The sequence below is a fragment of the Vitis riparia genome, chromosome 5, assembly GCF_004353265.1.
Source record: "Vitis riparia cultivar Riparia Gloire de Montpellier isolate 1030 chromosome 5, EGFV_Vit.rip_1.0, whole genome shotgun sequence".
NCBI classification, from domain to species: domain Eukaryota; kingdom Viridiplantae; phylum Streptophyta; class Magnoliopsida; order Vitales; family Vitaceae; genus Vitis; species Vitis riparia.
Window position 1 is genome coordinate 2,473,026 of NC_048435.1, and position 21,816 is coordinate 2,494,841.

The 21,816-nt window shown below is 36.1% G+C and overlaps 1 protein-coding gene and 2 pseudogenes across 2 annotated transcripts; all 3 read right to left on the reverse strand.

The window, feature by feature from the left end:
- Window positions 1-363: 363 nt before the first annotated feature.
- LOC117914412 lies at window positions 364-7,853 on the reverse strand (annotated as a pseudogene).
- Window positions 7,854-9,942: 2,089 nt separating this feature from the next.
- On the reverse strand, window positions 9,943-12,484 carry LOC117914413 (annotated as a pseudogene).
- A 1,294-nt stretch (window positions 12,485-13,778) lies between these two features.
- LOC117914410 lies at window positions 13,779-21,251 on the reverse strand. Of its 2 annotated transcripts, XM_034829759.1 has the most exons (13): window positions 20,884-21,251; window positions 19,802-19,985; window positions 19,567-19,635; window positions 19,382-19,480; window positions 18,127-18,206; window positions 17,210-18,023; window positions 15,543-16,237; window positions 14,974-15,058; window positions 14,803-14,854; window positions 14,634-14,683; window positions 14,351-14,398; window positions 14,058-14,247; window positions 13,779-13,964 (listed from the first exon to the last, which is right to left on the reverse strand). In XM_034829759.1, exons 1-12 carry the CDS (start codon window positions 21,132-21,134, stop codon window positions 14,071-14,073), a joined length of 2,604 nt encoding a protein of 867 aa, XP_034685650.1. In that variant the 5' UTR covers window positions 21,135-21,251; the 3' UTR covers window positions 13,779-13,964; window positions 14,058-14,070. The 2 variants fall into 2 exon arrangements, with proteins under 2 accessions (XP_034685650.1, XP_034685651.1); XM_034829760.1 differs by lacking the exon at window positions 20,884-21,251 and having other exon boundaries at window positions 19,567-19,648; window positions 19,802-19,882.
- Window positions 21,252-21,816: the final 565 nt, after the last annotated feature.

The window sequence follows — 21,816 nt, forward strand, 5'->3', positions numbered from 1 at the left end:
GTACTAACCCATCTGGGTGTATTCTTTTCAACCCCTTCCTGTAGACATTTTATTCTTCAAACTGAGGCAGACCTGATGGCCCACCTTTTGTTTAAATTTGGGTTTTCAGTCTATGAATGAACGAGGATGAGGACAGATTCCCCTTCTGCAGTGGCCCAAACACAGCCTCAATAAAAGACATGTTGGGAAGTTTCAGCTCACTAATTTAGTCCAATGAGGTCAAAACAGTTCAGTGTTAGGAGCTTACCGAGTCTTCTAACAAGTGTAAAGTAGCCTTCGAAGCTCCCTCAATAAAAGAAGGAACCTACGGGACAACTAAGCAACATTCAGTGAGAATCATAACACAGACAAATCGCATTCCTGTGTCACAATAATATAAATTTTACTATTAACACTGAGCAAAGCAAGTGTCAGAAAACAAAACTAGTACCTCATTATGAATCCCATGAGAACAGAAGAGGAAGATTTCCAAGAATCTAAACAAGTATTTCTCTTTTTTCCCAAAAGAAGTAAACGGAGAAACCTCTCAGTACATTTATGAATTGATGAAAATCTGGTGCAATAAGCTATGGGATGCCACTATGCACCCAGTAGAAGGAAAAAGAAAAAACAATGACCCTCACATCTTAAAAATTAACACAACTCAACACTCAGAAAACTCCCTACTGACAAAAAATGTCTCACAACTCAATACTGGCACTTAATATGTAGTATATACAAGTTCCCATCCTGCCTCGTACACTTTAATTAAAGCTTACCTGGGTTGTCTCAACAAGATAATCTTGACCAATTTGTCCAATCCAACAAACCAGAACCCCTGCAAAGGCTACTGCTTCAGGATTTGGTAAAGTGAAGCCATCCTTGTCAAAATGGGATTATCAATTTTTCAAAACCACTCATCCTTCAGTGCAGAACCGTCTTCAAAATAATGAGGGATTACTACAAGGTATTCATATAGCCAGAATAACATGATTAATCGGCTTTCAATTTTAAAATCTCCTTAGCAGTCCTCAACCGAAAATAGGGCATGTGTTCCTACAAGGAAAAATAAACAGGATCAGTTGATGACTAGTACTAGAAATCCTTCTGACTCATCCAGCAAGATGAGATTGATCTTAACAATCTGATTGTTGAAGACACATTTCACAATATTCTATTGGATTAAGAAGTTACAGTTACGAAGAAAGCATTTGGATATCCATGGGAATCAAATGGCTCCATTCTTTCTGCACTTTTTGAGGTTTGAACCCCATCACATCAAAGGGGCTTCATAACGAATGGTCTATGCAAACACACGGGGCAATTCACTTACTACGATTGATTTTTGATAAATAACTTACAGATGATGAAATTGGGGTGATCACATGCTATGATTTGAAATCAAAATCCTTCAAAGGATTAATATAAGGAAAAATTATTGGATGAATAACAAGAAACCATACACAAAATTTATTTCTTTATTGATTGATAGGTAAAAAAACTGCACAAAAAATATAGTGGCAGTTGCAGAAAACTCTCTTATTCATTTCTCACCCTCCATTTCGCCCCTTGATTCTATATTTTGGAATAGGCAGATCGTCACTATCAGATGTGTAATGAATCTCTATGTTTGACAGTTCAAGTAACACATGGGAAGTTTATAGGCGCATTGGAGACTAAATAAGAGGAAGATGTCTTAACACAGAAAAAAAAGGATACAAGGATATACATATATTTCTCCATGCATGAGCAGCATTATGTGCATTACCTGGTTGAAACAGAGCTCTATGCCTCTGCTATAGAAATCAGCATATTTGATCATGAACATGCCACAGTCGTACCTGATTAGGGAAAAGAACAATTGAATATAACCTAATAATCAGAAAACAATCTACACTACCAGAATTGAGTTTTAAGAAAGCACCGTGCACTTGAATATCATTTCCTCATCCTATTATTAAAAACAATTTCCCACTCTATCTACATAATTGATAGTGAAAGATGAAAAGCTAAAAAACAATGCAATTACCGGCTTATTTATGTTCTTTAAAGGAAGGAGCCCCTATGAAAATGCAACAGTAAACAGTAAACTTGTCAACAGCGTCATCATATGTACAAAGATAAATAAAAAAATCCGCAGAGTAATTGGAATTTGATCCTCTGTTGAGATTGAATCAGTTCATCACATTCCATTTGTGATTTCAACAATGCCTCCTCACAGAACTATGTGATTTGTCTCCATGAAACACAAAAAAGTGACTTGTATTTCTATTTATTCATTGAACATCCAAGACCCCTGTTGTTTCTGAAATTCCAAACGTTTCTTTGAACCACAATCAAATTTTGTATGATAGCTGGCAAGAGGATAGAAGCAGGAAAGGAGCATGAGCAAATCCATGAGTTTACACAACATGATATTTCTTCTCTTCTTTCTTTTTAGGTAGACTCTCTTAGTCATGATCTTACAGCATGTTTCATCATTCAAATGTTTATTTGCATATTGCAATAAGTTACCAAAAAGGAAATTCCTTTGTGAAGTGATTCTGAAGGGCAACAAAAAAATAAAAATTAAAAAAAAAAGAAAAAGAAAAAGAAAATATACACACCCATTCTTCTGTTCAGGAAGGTCTTCTACGTATTCTTGCTCCCAAGAACTCAGGTCAATGTCCTTCTCACTCTTGTCCTTCACTTCATCCACATAGTATCTAGCCTGGCATATTAGCAAATCAATATAAGCATGACTTTCACAACAGCAATATATTGATCTTCTTGGATAAAAAGAAAACAACCTAAAATGCACAAGATGGTCCATCTTTATTACAATATGACAGTGACTTATCTCAACCATAAGATCAAATCTGCATGTCTTGAAACCAATTCAAGTAATCTATAGCTGTGAATGCACCAAACTGGATAGTCACGTTTCAAGCTCAACTCAGTCATTCAGGAGCAATGCCCAACTCAGGTTGAACTGGGCTCAATTTCTATCTCTTGTTCTTGAGCTTGGCCCAGACAAATGGACAAGTATTAACTTAACTCATCTTTCCTTGGACCATTTACCAGCCAAACTCAACAACTGAGGTGGTTCTGTGGACAAGAGAGCTTTCTTAGAATGTGTTGCCAGAGTTTAATTATTTTGCAAATATCAAATTAGAAAGGTAGATAATATAATGACTACTCATGCAGATCTGGGCCTGTGAATGTATTTCACAGATTCAAAGTCAGCAGCAAATAGTCAAATGCCAATAACAGAACTGATGTTCCAATTCAACTCATTCAATTGCTCCTTGATAGGCTTAACATTTAAAATACATGGATTGTTTGATAACCATATTGAAAGCTGAAAACTAATCTATGAGTGGTCTCACTCATTCAGTACATTACATGTGCTCAAAAGTGAACTGGTTTTGGAGCAAGTAGACTAGAGTTTCCTTTGGATTATCAAAAGGGTATCACTGAATGAATAAAAAAACAGACATTGCTTTTGGAATCAGGAGTTCATTTAACAGAGGGAATCCCTTGCTAGTTGTTATTAGGAATGTCGAATAATCCTCTCCAGAATAAAAGGAGACTACACAACGAAGAATTGTGTGACCACAAAAAACCAAAGCCACAGTCTATGGACTACTCTTAGGATTCATTGCATGCATCTCAAAATCATAAATTTAGGCTCAATGTGACATAACCATAAAACTGAGAAAAGCATACCAATACTTTCAGCACTCGGGTATCCATTCCTTTGAGTGAATCAAGATACTGGAACTTCTTATCCTGTTATGATAACCGCTAAGCACCAATGTATCTCTTGATGGATGGGGACAAATATCTGATGTTATTAACAAAATCAAATATGAGAGATCAATGTGCAATAAAGCAAAAGTAATGGTCATCACAAAGGACAAAAAGGGAAGGGTACAATGACTTTACTTTGTCACATTCACTAAGGCTGTATCCCAACTTCCTTTGGGTAGTCCATCTTCTAACAGATTTATAGTCGTAGGAATTCCTCCCACTTATTAACTGGGAACACCATTCAGGAAAAGAGGATCATGATATCAACACCACCAAACTTAAATTATACAAACCAAAGACCAAACAGAAACCTGAGATAAGTAAATGTGGAACAGAAAACAGTATTTCAAATATCACTAACAGATATGAATTTCCAAAATCATACATAAACAACAAAATGAGCAATCCAACTCTGATTGGTGAAAAAAGAAAAAGAAGGTAGAATGAAATTCAAATAGAAGTTGATAACAAATATGATGACTATCGAATTACCATCGGGAAAATATAACCTAAAGAAGGATTATAAGAATATGTTTGGAAGCGATTTAGAAAAGGCTAAAAAGTGCTTCCAAACACTTGGAAATGCTTCCTTGCAGAAATTAGGTGTTTGACAAACTTTTGCAAATCTAAAGAATAACACATTACAAAACTATTGTCAAACCACAAACCCCACTTAGCTTTGGGGAGGAGGAGCATTGGAGAACAAACCCCACTTAGTGAAGTAGTCATCCATTTGTAGTGCAAAGGAGAAAGGTAGACTCGGTGTTTGTTCGCTCTCTTTGATGAATAAAGTTATTCTCTGTAAATGGTGTTGGCGATATGCAAGTGATAGGGATTCGCTTTGCAAGAAGGTCATCAAGGGAAAGTATGGGGAGGAAGAAGGAGGATGGCGGTCTTGTAAGGTGAGAAACCCTTTTTGGGTTGGCTTTTGGAAAGCTATAAGTAAGGAGTGGGACCTCTTCAGCTCTAATGTGTGCCATGCTATTGGAGATGGGAAGATAGTGAAGTTTTTGAGAGATAGATGGTGTAGTTAAGAGCCTTTAAAAGAGTTGTTCCCTAATTTGTATGCTTTATCCAAGGCAAAAGAGACGTGAGTGGCTGATTTGTGGGAGCAAAGGGAGGGGGAGGGATTTGAAACTTCCATTTTGTTAGGAATCTTAATGATTGGGAGTTGGATTTTGTGGAGAGGTACCTTTTGAAATTGTAAGGCCACTCGATGAATAGGGAGCAAAAGGATAAAGTGGTTTAGAAGAGTGATAGCAAAGGAAGTTTTTCTGTAAGAGCTCTCCATGTGTTGTAGGAACCAGATTGTGCTACCCATTTTCCGGTAGGGATTATATGCAATCCTCGGGTCCCCTCTAAAGTGAGATTTTTTGCTTGGGAAGTTTGTTAAGGGAAGGTGTTGACTTTGGACTAGCTTCAAAAAAGAGGTTGGTCACTAGTCAACAAGTGTGCACTTTGCAAAGAGGATTCAGAAACTATTGACTACGTCCTCCTTCATTGTGTTAAGGCAAAGGTCTTATGACAGTTAGTGTTCTCCTTAGGGATGTATGGATTCTAGAGAAGAGAGGAGCCGTGGTGGTCCCCCCCGGACTGCATTCGCTCCCCTAGCTTTCGTCTCTCAGTGTCAGTGTCAGCCCAATAGAGTGCTTTCGCATAGGACGAAAAGAGGTTTTTTTTAAGGGGGTCCAATGGGTTATTTTCAGCTCAGTTCGGGACACCCTCCCAGGGTGGCTAGGTTTTTCTATGGGAAGAAAGTGTAGGAAGGCTTGGAGAGCAACCCCTTTATGTATATTTTAGATTATTTGGAAGGAAAGAAACCGAATGTGGAGATGTCAAATCAAAGTCTTAAAAGTTCTTTCTTTTACAAAATTGCTTTGTGGATTCGGGTGTACATTCATGGTATTCTTTGTCCTTAGTTGATTGTGTAGATTGGTTGGGTTCTTCTTGAGGGTGCGACCTGTTTTTGTTTCCCCTCTTGTTCTTTTGTTTTTGTTTTTCTAGCTCATTGTATGCCCTAGGTGTACTCTCATGCGCTTTTTCCTCTTTAATACAATCTCTTACTTATTAAAAAAAACTACTGTCAAAGCACTTTTTTTTGGTTGTTTATTGCCAAACATGGAAGTAATTCTTCTTAAAATCCCTTGTGATGAAAGTGCTACAAACTAAAAGTGCTTTATTCAGAATCACTTCCAGATGGACTCTAAGTATAAAGCAGTCAATACCAGCAAAATCTATTAACTGCAAATCAGTACTTAATTAGATAATTGAAACACAAGCAAATTAATGATATGAGCAAAGATCAACAAATATGGAAACAAGATTTTAGACTCTGGTTGCTAGTAAATGGATGAGCAATGGGCCAACAATGTTCTAAGTAAATGCATGGTATATAAAGCTAAGTGTGATGGTACAACAGCTTTCCATAAAAGAACAAGTAACTAACCTTTTTATAAAAGAATGTGTTGAAGAAATGACATTTCAAAAACTTTTTCGGTTCTCTCTTTTCTCTCTCTTTCAGTAACTCGAGGTACACATTTATGACCTACAAAAGAAGAAAGCACATTCCTGTCTAAGAAACCGGTTTACAAGTTAACCAGTTGATCCAACTAGGTCTGCAAGCAGCATTCACATGTTTTAAGAGATCACAAAGCTCTCTACTTTTTCAAAATTCACAGAAAAATTAAGCAACTACAACCCAAAGAACCACCTCATCGTTCAACCATGCAGTGGGTTGAAGGCATTGCAATATTTCTCCTGTAATCTCAATGTTGGAGTTCTCATGGGTGACCAATACCTTCCTCCTGTAAAAGTGAAGCCCAACAATGTTTATATTTGTATAATACCCCTTTCAAGAGCCAATGACTTATATATCACGCCATACCTATTTATGGAAGATAAGGCACGATCAACCTCAGCCTCTTCCTCCTGTGTAAGAGGGAGGAAAGGTTCTCTAGGTACCTCCTGAAAATTAACTGATAACTTTTAGGGCACAAAAATTAAGCACCACTACCTATTGTAATTATAGCCACGACTCCTAGAAAAGGAAGGCAAGAAAGAACATTTCACCTCCTCTGGTTTCTTTGCAGGACGCAATGCATGCAATGAAGATCGTTGAGCCTCCAAAACTTAATTTGAACACTCAAATCTCTCAATTTGGAATTCCGTTTCTCAGCAGAATCCAACCACTTTTTGTGCGGAAGCACTCCTAACTCAACATCCGTCTCACGCAGTGTCAATGAATCCAACATCTTCAAATTAACATTGCTCAATTCCGTAACCCCAGAAGAAGAAGACTGCCAAAGCCGCCGGTTGAAATTTTTTGTTTCCAATTCCTGGATATCGGGAACAGCCGCCCCATCAGCCCCCCGTGACCTCTCATCTGAAACCACAGACCGCCCTTCTCGCCCATCTTCCACAGCCTCAATCTCTTCTATACTTGAATCTTCCGACGCTAAATCTTCACCTCGCTCATTTTCCACATCAATCACCTCCTTATCCTTCCTGAAGTACCGTAACGCTTGAATTGCAGTATTTTTTGCCTTTTCATATTGAGAGCTAAGAACATTCCCCATAACGTTACTCAAACCTACCTTCTCGTCGACCTCACCAATCCTTACCCTCGACTCCCGATTCGAACTCGCTGCAAATCCGAATTTGACCACTCTACACGGGGCATGAACTTCCCTACGCAACTTCGCCGTCGGCTCGGGGTACCGCTGAATTCTTGAAGCAGTACTTCTCGACGAAACGGCAGGGTCCGGGGTCTGTGGCATAGATGAAAGCCTAGGCTTCTTGGAAATGTGAGAATCGATTCTACGGTCCAAATCTTGAGGATACGGAGACAAGAACGTATGATTCAAGGTGAAACATTCGTCACCGCGCTTACGATTGCTAGTTAGGGCACCCATTGATTGACCCAAAATTCAAAAACCCTAGAAAAAAGTAACCCATTCTAGGAACAGCCATTCTGAAGAAAATTTAGCATGTGGGTTTTGAAAATTAGGGTTTTGAGACGAGAAAAAGTAGGTCAATTAACCCCAAATTGAACCAAAAAATAAAATAAAATTGTGTGAAGAAGGAAGGAAAAAAGGCCAAATATTGAAGGAGAGATTTGGATCAGAGCATGAATCGGAGAGGATGAAACCCTAGAGGAAGGTTTTGGCAATGGAGAGTGAGAATTCGTGAAATTTCGTAATATGAAGCTTGCTCCCATAGTTCTATATGCATTCAATTTTCCAAAGAGAATTTCGGCTTCTTTTTTTTTTTTTTCTTAAGAATATATTGAAAAATGAAAAAAAAGAGAAATTAATTTAAATTAAAATTCCAAGGTGTGTTAAATAATAACAAAATTATTCTTTCAAAAAGTTGATTTTTTTTAAATTTTTATTTTTTACATGTGCCTACGTGGGAGGACACTTTCAACTTTCAAGTTTTAAACTATATAAGCTTAAAAGTTTAATTAATATCTATAAATTATAAAAAAGGTGTTTTGAAACTTTGTACCAAAAATAATTTATTTTCAATTATTTAACTTTTTCTTCTTGATAGTGACTAGTAAAGAATAATCAAAACATAAGACATGAGATTTCAAAGTACGTACATAAAAATCCCGAGGTCCAAGATTTTTAATTACAAATCCATTATTTAAAAGAATAATATCTTGCTATATGTTATCTTTAAGTTTTACTTTTTAAAATCTATACTAAACTTCACATCTCTAATGTACTTCAATGGATATTTCTTAAACACCCGTAGATATAAATCTTCTTCTCAACTCAACAAATGCAAAAACGAATGTATTTGAAATTTTGGATTTAGAAAGGCAAATTAGGTTTTTCCAAAAAGCATATCAATAGTTCAAAACCATTTTTAGCATGCCTAATGGATTCAAACTTGAATTTCTAGAATAATATCAATTAAAATATAAAAATAAAAATATTTGCGGAGATTGAAATCTTTGTGCCACTTGAGTGCCTTTAGGAGTGTTTGAGCACTCTCTAGTGCTTGAGTGGTTAATGAGTTTTTAAAAATATTTTTGTTCAATTTTAAAATACCTAATCCACTCCATACTTTAAAAAAATTTAATTTGTCTTGGGATCTTTCTAAACTTAGCTATATCATTCCGGTTCATCTCGCAACAACCTCGAGTTTTCAATAAAGATTAAAACACAATCTAAAAAAGTCTTAAATTTAAGAGTTTGAAATAAAATTGTTAACTTTTTTCCTTCAATTTTAGAAACTTTAAAAATGATTTCTCATGATTTCTTCATATTAGGAATGAACATTTCATAAGTCTAAAGAGAATCTACAAGTTCATCAATTCTCATGAAATCGATGCCCTTGTTTGCAAACCAAGATTCTATTTTATCATCAAACCAATCATCGTATATGTTTTTTTAATTTCTTATCAATGAATACATCTTTGTATTTGTATAACCTAGACGTCTTGTATATTTTGACAAAGTGATTTGATCGATATTTCTATAGCTACACCATTATAGAGGGTTACCTAGCTATAACCAAATCAATTAATTTTTTTTTTTCTCTATTTTTTTTAAAGTTGAATTCTTAAGTTTATTTTCAATAATTTTAATTTGTGTGGATATTGCTGTAATATAGAATTCGTCAATTGACCAAGAGCCAAAAATTTCCCTGGCTCGTGAATTGTAATTGGAGAAAAAAGTATGGGTACTACACTGACATACATTTATGAAAGTGTGGTTGGTTTAGAGGTCTTCAAGAGCATTTGCAAAAGGAAGACTTTGACCTTTGGACTAACAAGGAATGGAGAGGGAGTAAAAAGCCCCAAGAACTTGTTGGCGGAAAGAGCCCATACCCAACAACTAGCAAGATAAATTAATAATATGGTGGAGAGTATTTGTCCGGTAGAATGAAGAAGACTGCATACCAGACAGTTCCCTGATCATCTGAAAACGGAAAATACTGCATGTGGATGATTCTTCTCTGAGAAGATAGCATAAACTGATCAAGATGAAATAGCATATTCAATAGAGTACTGGTCACATAATCCACCCACTAACCCCAGAAGGGGAAGTAGTTGGAATCAGCCAAGCATCCAAGAAGCTTAGACCAATGCTCGGTCAAAAATTCTGTGACAAAGAATGGAAACTAGATGGAAGAAGATGGATATCCAGAGTACTTGACCAAAGAGCAAGCCTTCTGCGAGGTATATATATACATATTTTTTATTTGTAATGCCACGTTCAAATGGAAATAACTCTCTTTTTTAGAATCCATGAGGGCATCAACAATTTAGTTTTGTCTGTAAGTAGCGAAGTTCACCATAGCAAGCAATGGAGCCGCCTTCTCCTGATCAAACTCAGAGAGCATATCCCAAGCATCCCCATTCAATTTCTCGGCAAACTCTCTTGATTCTCAATACCTACCAGTTTTGGATACGTGACCTTGTCAGCCACCAAATCTTTCCTAGCCGTTTTCCCTAGTTCTTGGGTTGATTTGGTGATGTCAAGGATATCATCCACAACCTGGTACAGTAACCCAACACATCTTCCAAACTTGCGGAGTATCTCCATTTGTTCACTCGACCCACCTCCCAGCATAGCTCCAATTACAGCGGAGGCCTCTAGCAGCGGTCCAGCTTTGTTGATATGGATTGACTCAAGCCCTTCCAATCCAATTTCGGGTGAACCCTCGGAGCTTAAGTCCAAGAACTGCCCAGCAACTAGCCCTTGGGGAACCAATTGATCTTGCCAGTTCCTGGATTGCATGGACAGTCACCATGGGAGGAACCACACCGACTGTAGTCATGGTTGCTACATGCTCAAAAGCTAACGCCAGGAGAGCATCCGCAGCAAGTATGGTAACACTCTCACTTCCCTAGCCGGATATCATCATTGTCCATGCAAGGGAGATCATCCTGCATCAGGGACACAGCATGTAACATCTCAACAGCACAAGCCACGGGCATTGCAGTGGATTCCTGGCCACCAACTAGCTCACAGGCGGAGATACAGACAATGGGGTGGATGCGCTTGCCGCCGTCGAGGAGTGAGTAGCGCATAGCCTTGTGAATTTCCAGGGGTTCTCTCAGTGGAATGGCTTTGTCTAGGGCTTGGTTCACTGACTTGGCCTTCTCAAGCATGTAAGCCTTGAAATTGAAGTTGGGTCTTTCTTTCTGGGGAGTGTCCCCGGCAGAGACATAGCTGTAAGAGAAAGAAGTGATGGATGGTCTTCGTGTTGGCCATAGGAGGGGAATGGATAGGTTCCTCGGAAGACGAACCATGCTGTGGTGTGGAATCTTACATACCCTGGGAAGAAAGTAGTGTTTTGAGTTGAACAAAATTTAAAACAAATTAAAATTAATTATTTTATTTTATTCATGTTTATTTTCTTGGCTCATGAAATAGTAAGAATTCGATCATCCATTAATAATTTTGATGGACAGTTCATATAAATTTTTTTTTTTTAAAAAAATACAAGGTGAATGGGTTTAAAATTTTGTTGAATTTGGATGTTTAATGAATAGAGAATGATTGAATTTAAACCTAAATAAGGGTACGATAAACTTGATATTGATATAAAGTAAATGAAACAATTGTTAGAATCCTCATCTCCAATATGTAAAGATATAATTATTTTATGTAAATCTAATAATTATGTAAATCTAATTACTGTTATTTTACATTATCGTTTGTTATTATTGTTATTATTTATTATTTATTATAATGAATTAAAAAAACTATTTTTTAATTAGAAGTTAGGGCTTATTTGTTTTTGTTTAAAAAAAAACGTGTTTAATGATTAAAAACTATTTTTTATTTTCTATTTTTAATAATAAAAAATACAGTATTTCAAATAACATTTTTTAATAATTTTTTACTATTTTATTTATTTTTAAATGACTGTATTAAAAAAAATTATATAAATAATTAAAAATTAAACACTAGACAAAAAAATTATTTTAAAAATATATTTAAAAATATTATAGAATTTTAAATAAATTTTTGTTTTATAAAACATAAAAAAAATAATTTTTAAAAACCGTTATCATAAACAATTATTTAGAACTATTTTCGAAACCCGTTACCCAACATATCTTAAATTTTAAACTAAAATAAATATAAATGGTCCTAGTCCTTAGATAAAATTAAGTGCAATACTTGCTACACATTAATACAATTACATTAAAACCAAATACCAATCCAACACACTAACTTATCCTTCAATAAAAAAAGAAAGAAAGAAAGATGATCTAATAAATCAAGTAGTCAAGAAAAGCCATTGAGATAACTTCATTCAAACCAAAGACCAAGCCCCCCGTCTGAGTTAATTTCACTTCTTTCAGAATATTGGGTTTAAATTGGCAGTATGAATTTGAGAACAGATGGGAAAGGCATAGAAGGCATACCCAAATTGTTGGCATTGGTGTTATGGAAGGAGATCTCAGGTGCTGATTTGGCTACCCTGCATGGAGCTCCTAGGTTTGTAAGGTGGTGTCGGATTCGTGGAGGCTCATGAGCCTGCGCAGACGCTGCAGAACGGGCTATGCTTTGCGGGTGAGGTTGGCCGAGTATTTCAGGAGAGCTGAAGGCTTCATGGGTCTCTGTTGGTCCGTGTCCACCACTGTCCAAGGAAGTGGATGGGATCCCCTAAAAGGGCGTGGCGGCTGTGACGGTGGAGGCAGAACAGAGCCCCCAAAAGCCCTTTGCTCTCCTCTGAATACCTTAAAATCGAGTGGGTTGGGGCAAAAGCCAGAGTCATGTTTCCTTACATTTAAAAATAGAATTAATTGGTTAATCATCCCATATTTGTGAAATTAACTTTTATACGTATGTTTACTTAAAAAATAACTTATTTTTTTACATAAATGTCTTTAATTATTTTAAATATTTACACGTATATTTTAAAAGAAATTATTATTTTCAGAAAAAAAAGGATAATTTTATTAAAATAAAAAATAAAAATAAAAATGGAGGGTTAGGTTTTTAAAATTGAGTTTCCAATAACACTTTTAATGACATAACTCTTAAAAATAATATGGATTTTAGAAATTCCACTTATCAGATTTCGGTGACTTGTATAAGATTTTATAGTTAAATACAATTAATTTCCATTTATTTGAAAATTCATCAAATACCGTTGTGATGTTGAATAAGATAGAAGGCTAATAAAAATATTAAATGAAAAATATAAGAAAAATATTTAAAATTTTCAAATCAATAAAGACTAAGTATATTTAACCAAAATCTTATAAATTATTTATCATTATTAAACTGCATCTAGTAAGTTATCACTTTCACAAATCAAAATCATTTAAATGTATATAAACTACACCCTATTGAAAACAATTCATTTTTAATTTTGATAAAAAATTGTATTTGAATTTGAATAAAAAATGTTCTAAAAAATTATGTCTTGTTTGATATATTCGATACTTGTGCCCTATAATGTTAATAAATTGCTTTAATAAATCGTCAAACAAATCAAATGTAAGAAAAAAAAAATTCATTAGCTTCAAAAAATGAAGACATTAAAAAAAAAAAAAATCATTTCATTTTCCTCACCCAAGTAGGTATGTGTCATTTTCATTTTTATTTTTCTCACCTAGAAAATATCATTTTTCTCACAAATTTTAAAATATTTGAAGACATTGACTGGAGTGGAGTGATTGAACCGAGAGCCCAAGCCCAATTACTAACAAGTTTGGGCTTTGAGGTAAGAAAAATCGGACTAGTTGGTCTGAGAGCCCAAAAACCTTGGGTTCTCGGAAAATTTAAGAAAAAATACAATGAAAAAAATAGAAAAAATTAATTAATTAATTTTTTTAAATTAATAAAATATTTCATATGAGCCCACTATATAATAAAACTTTCATTGAATTCTGACAACATAAACTCAAAAGCTCCTCTGTGAGCCCACTCCTCTATTCTAAGCCACTTAAATATTAGACAGGCTTATCTCGGAGGCTCTTATTCGGCCAAGCACACTATCGTCGAGCAACCCACGACTCCAAAACCAATTCGTGACAAAGGCAAGGAAAAAGTAACGAATGCATTATTATCTCTCTCACCATATTTACTTCACATGACAAATTATGAGAGTAACACTTTTGACTTACAAATTAAGCAAATTAAAAAGGGAAAGAAAAAAAAAAAAAAAAAAATGTAACTGGTTTGGGGCGAAGGAAAAGTAGTATAGTTGTGATCCATCTGAAATAATGAGTAACTGGTCAGCATTTTCCGAATTTGCAGGGTGCATTGCCATTATCACCATTGTCACAGATGGGAAGAGATGTAAAGTACCTTGTGTTTGGTTTCATATAAGCTGTACAACAGCAGCAACTCGGAGGGCTCCATTTTGGAGGAGGTCTGCAAGCTCATCAAATAACAAGGCTGTGCGCCAGCCCCAACCTTTGGGAGCTTTTGGTAAGGGAATGCCCGTTTGTTTGAAGCGTCCAAACACCATCACATCTCTCTTTGACGGGCAAATCAACTGGATAATCATTGCATATGAACCCCAGAGTTATTAAACGATTTTTGGGCATGAAAGTCTGTAATATGATCAGTGAAGAAAATGAGGGTTACTTAGGATTCACCTGATAACGAGCAGTGACCTTTTCACGAGAGTCCACATACATATGAACCTGAAAACAGGTGGAAAACATGGGGTTGGAGATTCAGCCAAGCACCAAATTCCATAATCATTTACCAAAGCTTGAGGTTTACAGAACTGTGGTTAATGATCACAAATTGACATCAGATGAGACAGGAAAAAAAAAGGTGCAATCAGAAAAGAAAATTTATGAAGCAACAATTTCCATAGATGACAGTTGATACAAAAGGCTATCTCATTCTTTGATTACAAAGGATAGGGCTGACCTTTCTGATGGAATCAGCTATCTCTGCCTTCCGTCGATGAAGAAATAATCCTGAAATAATGAATCATATGAATGTACAGAACTCAACATGGTAATATGATTGCTTCTGGTTCTGATGCACAGAATGAATTTTTCCCAAAGGAAAATCTTTCGGCTAGTTGGAACATTACCAAGGGTTCTGCGTCCTTGAGGGTCTTCATCGCTAAAAGCTTGAACACTAACCTGTAAAATCCAACAAATCAAATCAATAAATCTGTATCAGGACATGGTAAAGGTGGTTGGAAGCCCCATAACAGTCCAGGAGCATAGATAACCAGAATGAACAAGTGATATTCAAACACCTTCCATAAAGAACCAGCATAAAATACTTCAGGAGAGTGCTTGACTTGGCCATCACTAAGCCTGTGCACATCCTCAAATTCCACCCTGCAGAACCAATTGGGGATTATCACAATGTAGATTGAAGGTATTTTTTACTGGCTGAAGTCAAATGAAGAAAGAAAAGTTCAGTAGCCAGCAATTAAAAAAAATAGATAAAAAATGACTTGGAAGATGGGAATTTTTATAGGATTCAGGATCGGTTCTAATGATTCATAATGATGTGAGAAGACTGATGATGGACTAGGACTTCAACAAATAGTGAACCAATAATTTGACTACAATGCCAAAAATCCCTAGCAAAAAAGGATTGCACATACTCGAACACAGCAGCCTATTCATCTGATCAAATAAAAACAATTTGCAGTAACATAGTTTTTCTAGAGAAAGCGATCAATATGCACATTTGGGTGGTGGCTAGAAGTAGTTCCACCACTTGATGCATCTATCAGTCTCTAACACAAAAACACAATATCTCTGGAAGCCTTGTAGTGTGACATCTTCTAAAATATGCAAAGTGAAAGGAACTTACCCAAAACGAAAAGGAGGGAAGTGACTTAAAGGTGTTTTCATATCCAGTGGTATAGAAGAACTGTTTGCATTCTCCCACTCGATTCCAATGGCATTCTCTTGTGAATCTAGCATCTGCAGAGGAATACCGCTAGTACTCGGTGCTGTAATGGAAGCTCCACTTGATCTGCTCTGCAGGTCCGTCTCATACCCTCTCTCTGTTTGCTCTACATGAACATTGGGTATGTTGCTCCCTCCTTGGCTAAGCCCAACTAAAGCTGTTAAACCATCTCCAGATAGATCTCCATTATGGTCAGCTCTAGCCTCTAAATCATCATTAACAAGAGACTGCTGGCAATTTCTGTTGCCCATACTATAGGGTACACGGGAGAAGACAAAACGTGTTGGAGGCCAAGCAGCTGCAGAAACAAATGTAGTTCCACGTCCAATACCAGCAAGCCCATCAACAGTTCCTCTAACATGCACTCTAACAGGCCTAAAGTGGCTACTTCCCTGCCCCTGAGCAGATTCTGCGACATATACATTCCCTATGTGGTTAGGTGGATTATTCTGATCATGTTCTTGTGTGTAATAACCTGTAGTACTAACTCCATGTGAAATTCCAAATGGTTGCCGGCATGCGCATGCCATACTCATTTGGAAGCAATTTTTGCAAGTGTCAGCACCAATTTCTTGCACCCGCTGGCTTAGAAGCATCTGTATGATAGCCATATAGTCAAAATTTAAAATTTTGTATCAAAGCCACTAGCACAGGCAGTTTTTAAAGGATGAATGCCTGTACTGGGATGACAAAGATGCCCAAACTATAGTGCTTGCGCGCGCACACACACACACATAAGGGTTTTATACCCACTCTAGGAGGTCCCATAGTGGAGATCTCCTAGATTGAACCAGATCTACAGGTGTTTTGTAGGCTGCAACTTGGATGCTCATGCAGGATTGCAACTCAACCTCAAGCCCAACCAAGCCTCTAATGCCCTCTATCTGAGATGGGGTAGACTAGGTGTCTTCCTAGGTTCATTTTTCCATGCTGGATTGGAGGGTTCATGTTTAGGTTATAAAACAAGAAAAACCATTTCCAAATCCAGAGATAAATATTAGCCCCAACAAAACCGGTTATAATGCTAAAATATTATAATCATAAAAAAACATTTGGCAAATATTAAAAAGAAGAAATTCTTGGTTAATTTTCAAATTACGTTATTTTATAAATGATGATGATGCACCAATTAATCTTACGGATCTTCAAGGTTGATGTATTCTTATATATCACATATTTTCAGCCATGGGTGAAGGCAGGTATCACAGGGATATACATCTTCCCATTCTAACCCAAACTGAGGCCAGGTTAATGTTTCCCAACCCAAAATCAACTCAGTCTACAAAAAGAAGCTACCCAAGGCCACCTAGAGTCAGATTGGGCTTGAGTTGAACCCATCTGACTTTCAGCCTGAGGGTTAGCAGATATATACATTTTCTTTGGTCACCAAGATGCTAGGTAAGATGGTTAAAATAGGAGGCTTCAGGTAAAAGGCAAAAGTTGGACCCCAATGCTCCCTTGTATGCCAGATGCAAAACACTGATAGGAAGTATGAACACTCCTCATCTTTGCTTTCCATAAGCATTCTGTAGATAGTAGTAGAATGCAAACAAATTTAAGTTTCTGACCTGCAGCCAAAGACCATCATTCACAGCTTTGCAAGGGAATCCCAATTCTTCAAGCTGCCGTCTCACATTCAGAAGTGCCTCAAAAGACATGTTGCAATATAAGAGAGAACCCCCTTCAAAAATATTAGCAAATGCATCATATTCCTCCCTACAAACCCCAGAGTTCCCTTTATCATGACCTTTTACCTGTCTTCTGCCCACAACTCTGTCACCACATGAAGGAGACAGACCACATCTTCCCCATTCACTGGGCATGGGGCCATTACAGGAAGAGTTCATGGAAGAGCAGTGTGCTGATTGATCCCCAGAAAGCCAATTATTGTTATTCAGGTAGCATGAACCTTCTTCAGATGGTCCTTCCATAGCCACTTCATTAGCCCCAAGTCCATCAGTTCCAACAGCAGTAGGCATTTCAACATAAGAACATGAGGATCTAATTCCATCTGAAAATGTGTTGCTAAATGATGTAGTTCGTTCCATGTTGCAGGAGTATCTTGGCCCCACATTTGATTGAGTGCATGAAACTTGTTGTATTGTATTGGCCCCATATTGGAAGTCAACCACACCGTCAGCAAGCTCAACCAGAATATTATGAGCAGCATTATGGCCTTCTAGTTCATCTTTTAAATTCATATGCCCTAACTCAGATTCCAAAATTTTACTAGTGCTGTTATCAATCAAGTTCTTTCCCTTCACTTTAGAAGAATTCGAATGAGTGCCCATCCCCATCTCAGAAGTGGAACTTTCTTGCTCAGGATGTTCAGCCTTGCAAAAAGCATCTTTTGCAAGGAGTGTGTATAATGCTAGTTCGAACCTTTTGACAAAAAAAAAAAAGAAAATGGCGTTATCCAGACCATAGGAATATAAATTGTGAGTCACAAAACCTAGTTTTGGAGGCGGCTCAAAATGCCCCTTACCTTTTCTCTTCACTAGGTACCCACAGTTCATCTGAAGTCAACAATGCATGCAAAGTTTGAGAGGAAAGTTTAGGGAGCACCTATCCATCATGGGATGAGTTAGCAGCACAGATAGTATAATTGAGTAAAGTAACAACATAAAAATTTGTGCATCCTAAAAAACAAGTAAAAGAAGTAAACATGATAAGATAGATTCTTCAAAAAGTTGTTCCAAATGGGAAAACATGACACAGATAGCATTTGCTGTAACAATAGTGGAATTAATATATAACTTACAGGAATGGGTCATGTTAATTGAACCTGTAGATGCAAAGAGGATTAGCTAAGTGTATCATGCAACAAAAAATATTTTTAATTAGACACAATTTGTTTAAAAATTGTAAATAAAAGAAGAAATGCACTGTGTACAAATAGTTTAATATTTTAATTGGTGATTTTTGACATTAAGTTCATTTCTTCATAACTTTCATTTTTCAATTATTTTACTTTCTTCATTGCCTCTTTTTTTTAAAAAAAATAAAATAAAATCTTATGTACTTGTTATTTTTCTCCATACTATTATTTATGCATCATAAAATAATTTCCAACAGAAAGAGGCCAAATCAGTACATATTCTTTATCATATTTAACCATTATACGAAAAGAAATTAATCACATTTATTAAGAAATCCACTGAACAAGTTCAGAAGTCCTCCATCATTTAGCTAATCAGAATATAATTCTCCCATACAACAACTATTAGTACCACCATCTTCCATTATGAATAAAACCACATTTGGAACGTGGTAATAATAATAGACGGACAAAAATCCTGATTTTAAATCAATTTATAGGGTTTAGTATATCTAACAATTAGTTTGTAAATCTTCATATCTTAATTGAGATTTGTAAAATTCTTATAATGAATTGTAAGATTCAAATATTTTGCTTAAGAATTGGACACAGATTCTAAAATCATTTGGCTTAAGATTTTAGCACAGATTTCAAAAACTTAATCACAAAATATAAAATTTTAAACAAAATGATATAAAACATAGGACATTTATATTGTTCATACTGATAACATGAAAATAATTAGACAAAGATTAACAATTATTTAAATTAGGAGTAAGCATTCTAATAACAAATAAATGAGCATGTTGTTCAAGACACCAGTCATGCCAATGCTAGCTCAGTGCATTTACTTCCTTGTTTACACTTCTATCCAGCTTTAAAAATATCACCCTTTCTGGACAGAAATATATTCATCCCCTACCTCTTTCAACTCCATGGCACCACTTTGACAAAGGTAGCCCCAGCAAGCATTTCTAACTCGTTCTCCATGTATCCCATAGTCTTGGCTCTCTGCAAATACCTGAATCATAAACAGATGCAGTCAATAACTATAGAAATGGGTGGCATATAGGTAATATAGAAAGAGGCTATGCAGGCATCTTGAACCTGATAAGCTAAGAAGTTTGAAGTCCACAGTTCAGATATTATGAAGTCTGTGCAAATCGCACACAAATCCTGCATGCAAAATCTCCAAGGTGGATTACACACACACACAAACACCAAGAATGCTATAAGTAGGCCAAGAAAAAGAATATGACAAAGAAATGTGCATCACAATTTTGTGAATCACGGTTATACAATAAGAATGAAAGGAATATTATTGGCCTACAGTATTGGATACCTGAAGGTCAAGAAAAGAAGCAGCGGCAAGAACACGAAATGCATTATTGTCATTAAGTTTTGGATGATGACCATAAAGATAAGCCAAAGCCATTTCAATTGCCTCCCCATTAACATTGCTATCATCCACATGCAAAGTCACAACTGAAGCATTGGCTTCTTTCCAAGGACCATGAAGCATGTTCCTGCCAAACATATTATATGCAGCAAATAAAGTTGTACCCACATAAGTCATAATCATGAAAATACAAACAAGCACATGAAATAGTTAACAATAGTGACTCGACTCAAAAGAGACAATTGGCATTATAAAGGAAAGGCATGAAACAATTTGATTCTGTGCCTATTGGCAAAAGGTTTTCCATTCTCAGGATAACTACAATGATAGTTATAGCAACTAACAAAACAATTTTTGCTTTTTCTATCCAAATCTTAAGACTTGGTCACATTGGACATTTGAGATCATGGATTTGAGCCTAAACAAAACCTCGATTTTTATAACCAATGAACCTAATCATATATAAAAATGAAGAAAATCAACCCACTTCAATCTAGGAGAACCAACTACTTTGGTTCAACACATGTCTTTCACTCTTTTAACTTCATCCTAGCACACAAGCTAAAAAATTAACCAACATGCCTTTTTGCCACACCCTCTATCCACATTCCTTTTATACCTCCTCTTGTCTCACTTCCACTATTTATTTTGTCGCAGGGACAACTTTGCCTCATTCCATCCACAATTTTCACATCCACTTCTCAAGAAATGCATCCATTATTTCCCGATCCTTTCTATCTAAAAAATCCGCATATGCACATAGGAGCTATTTAACCCACGATTAAGTACTTCAATTATCGCCTATTTAAACAAATCTCATGCTTCCAATCTATGTATCATAATGATAAAAATCCTCAACAACATTCCCATCGAAAATGAATTGAACGACCACCAACTACCCTTCACAAAAGACAAAACAAACTACTGAAAATAACCAAGATTACATAGGCAGTTTTCAATTTCCTTTAACAAAAAAACCTAAAATAATATTTCCTTTCACAGAAGAGTGGAGAAGAAGCGCAAACCTGAAGTAAGAACTGCGAGAGAGGATCAAGCGATGAAGGCGGTAGGTGGAGCCCATTGCGTGGACGACGATGTCAGAGAAGGAACCCGAAGTGAAGCCCTCCAATTGGATGTGGTCGCAGAGGGAGGTAAGGTTGCAATCCAAAGCGCGTAGCTCGCCGCTGCTCCGGTCGTTATCAGAGTGTTGCGCCGGCGGAATCGCCATTTTCACCGGAGGGCCGTAGGAGCGGGGTTTGTGGTATTGAGGTTGCATTTTCTGAGTATTGGTCACAGTGCGGGAAGTCCGATCAGAGTCTTCACAGCCATTGCTGGTAAGAGCTTCCAGATACCATATACAACCCCGAATGGGGATTCCATTGGGTTTTTTTTTTTTTTTTCTCGACTTGTGAAATTACGGAAATGTTCGCGTCTTCTGAATTACGTAAGAAAGTGAGATTAAAAATGAGAAGAAGACAAAGGATATGTTTGTAATTTCATTTATCATTTGAGAAAAATCGTAAGGATTAAAGGTTATAGTCAAGTAGAATCCCTTACGCTACACGTACTTGGAATTTTGGACTTTGGAGTACATTAAGAAGGATTGGAAGTGCTTGGTAATGATTTAGAGGTCCTTTTAAAGAGGTAGGTGTTTGAATTTTTTTTTATTTGTATTAAAAAAACAAATTAATTCTATATTGAAGTTGCTTTAATATTAGACTTGTCCCAACAAAAATATTACAAAATAAAAACAATTTTACAAAAATTATTTTCAATTTTGATTTTTTAACAAAACCATCTATTGGATTATTTACCGACCCCTTCAAATAGGGTTTTGGATTATATGAAAAACAAATTGTCAATTCAATGTAAAAGTATGTTTAATAGTGATTTTAATCAGTATTTTTAGTATTTATAATGTTTCGAGTGTTAAAAAAGTTAAAAACATTTTTTAAAAC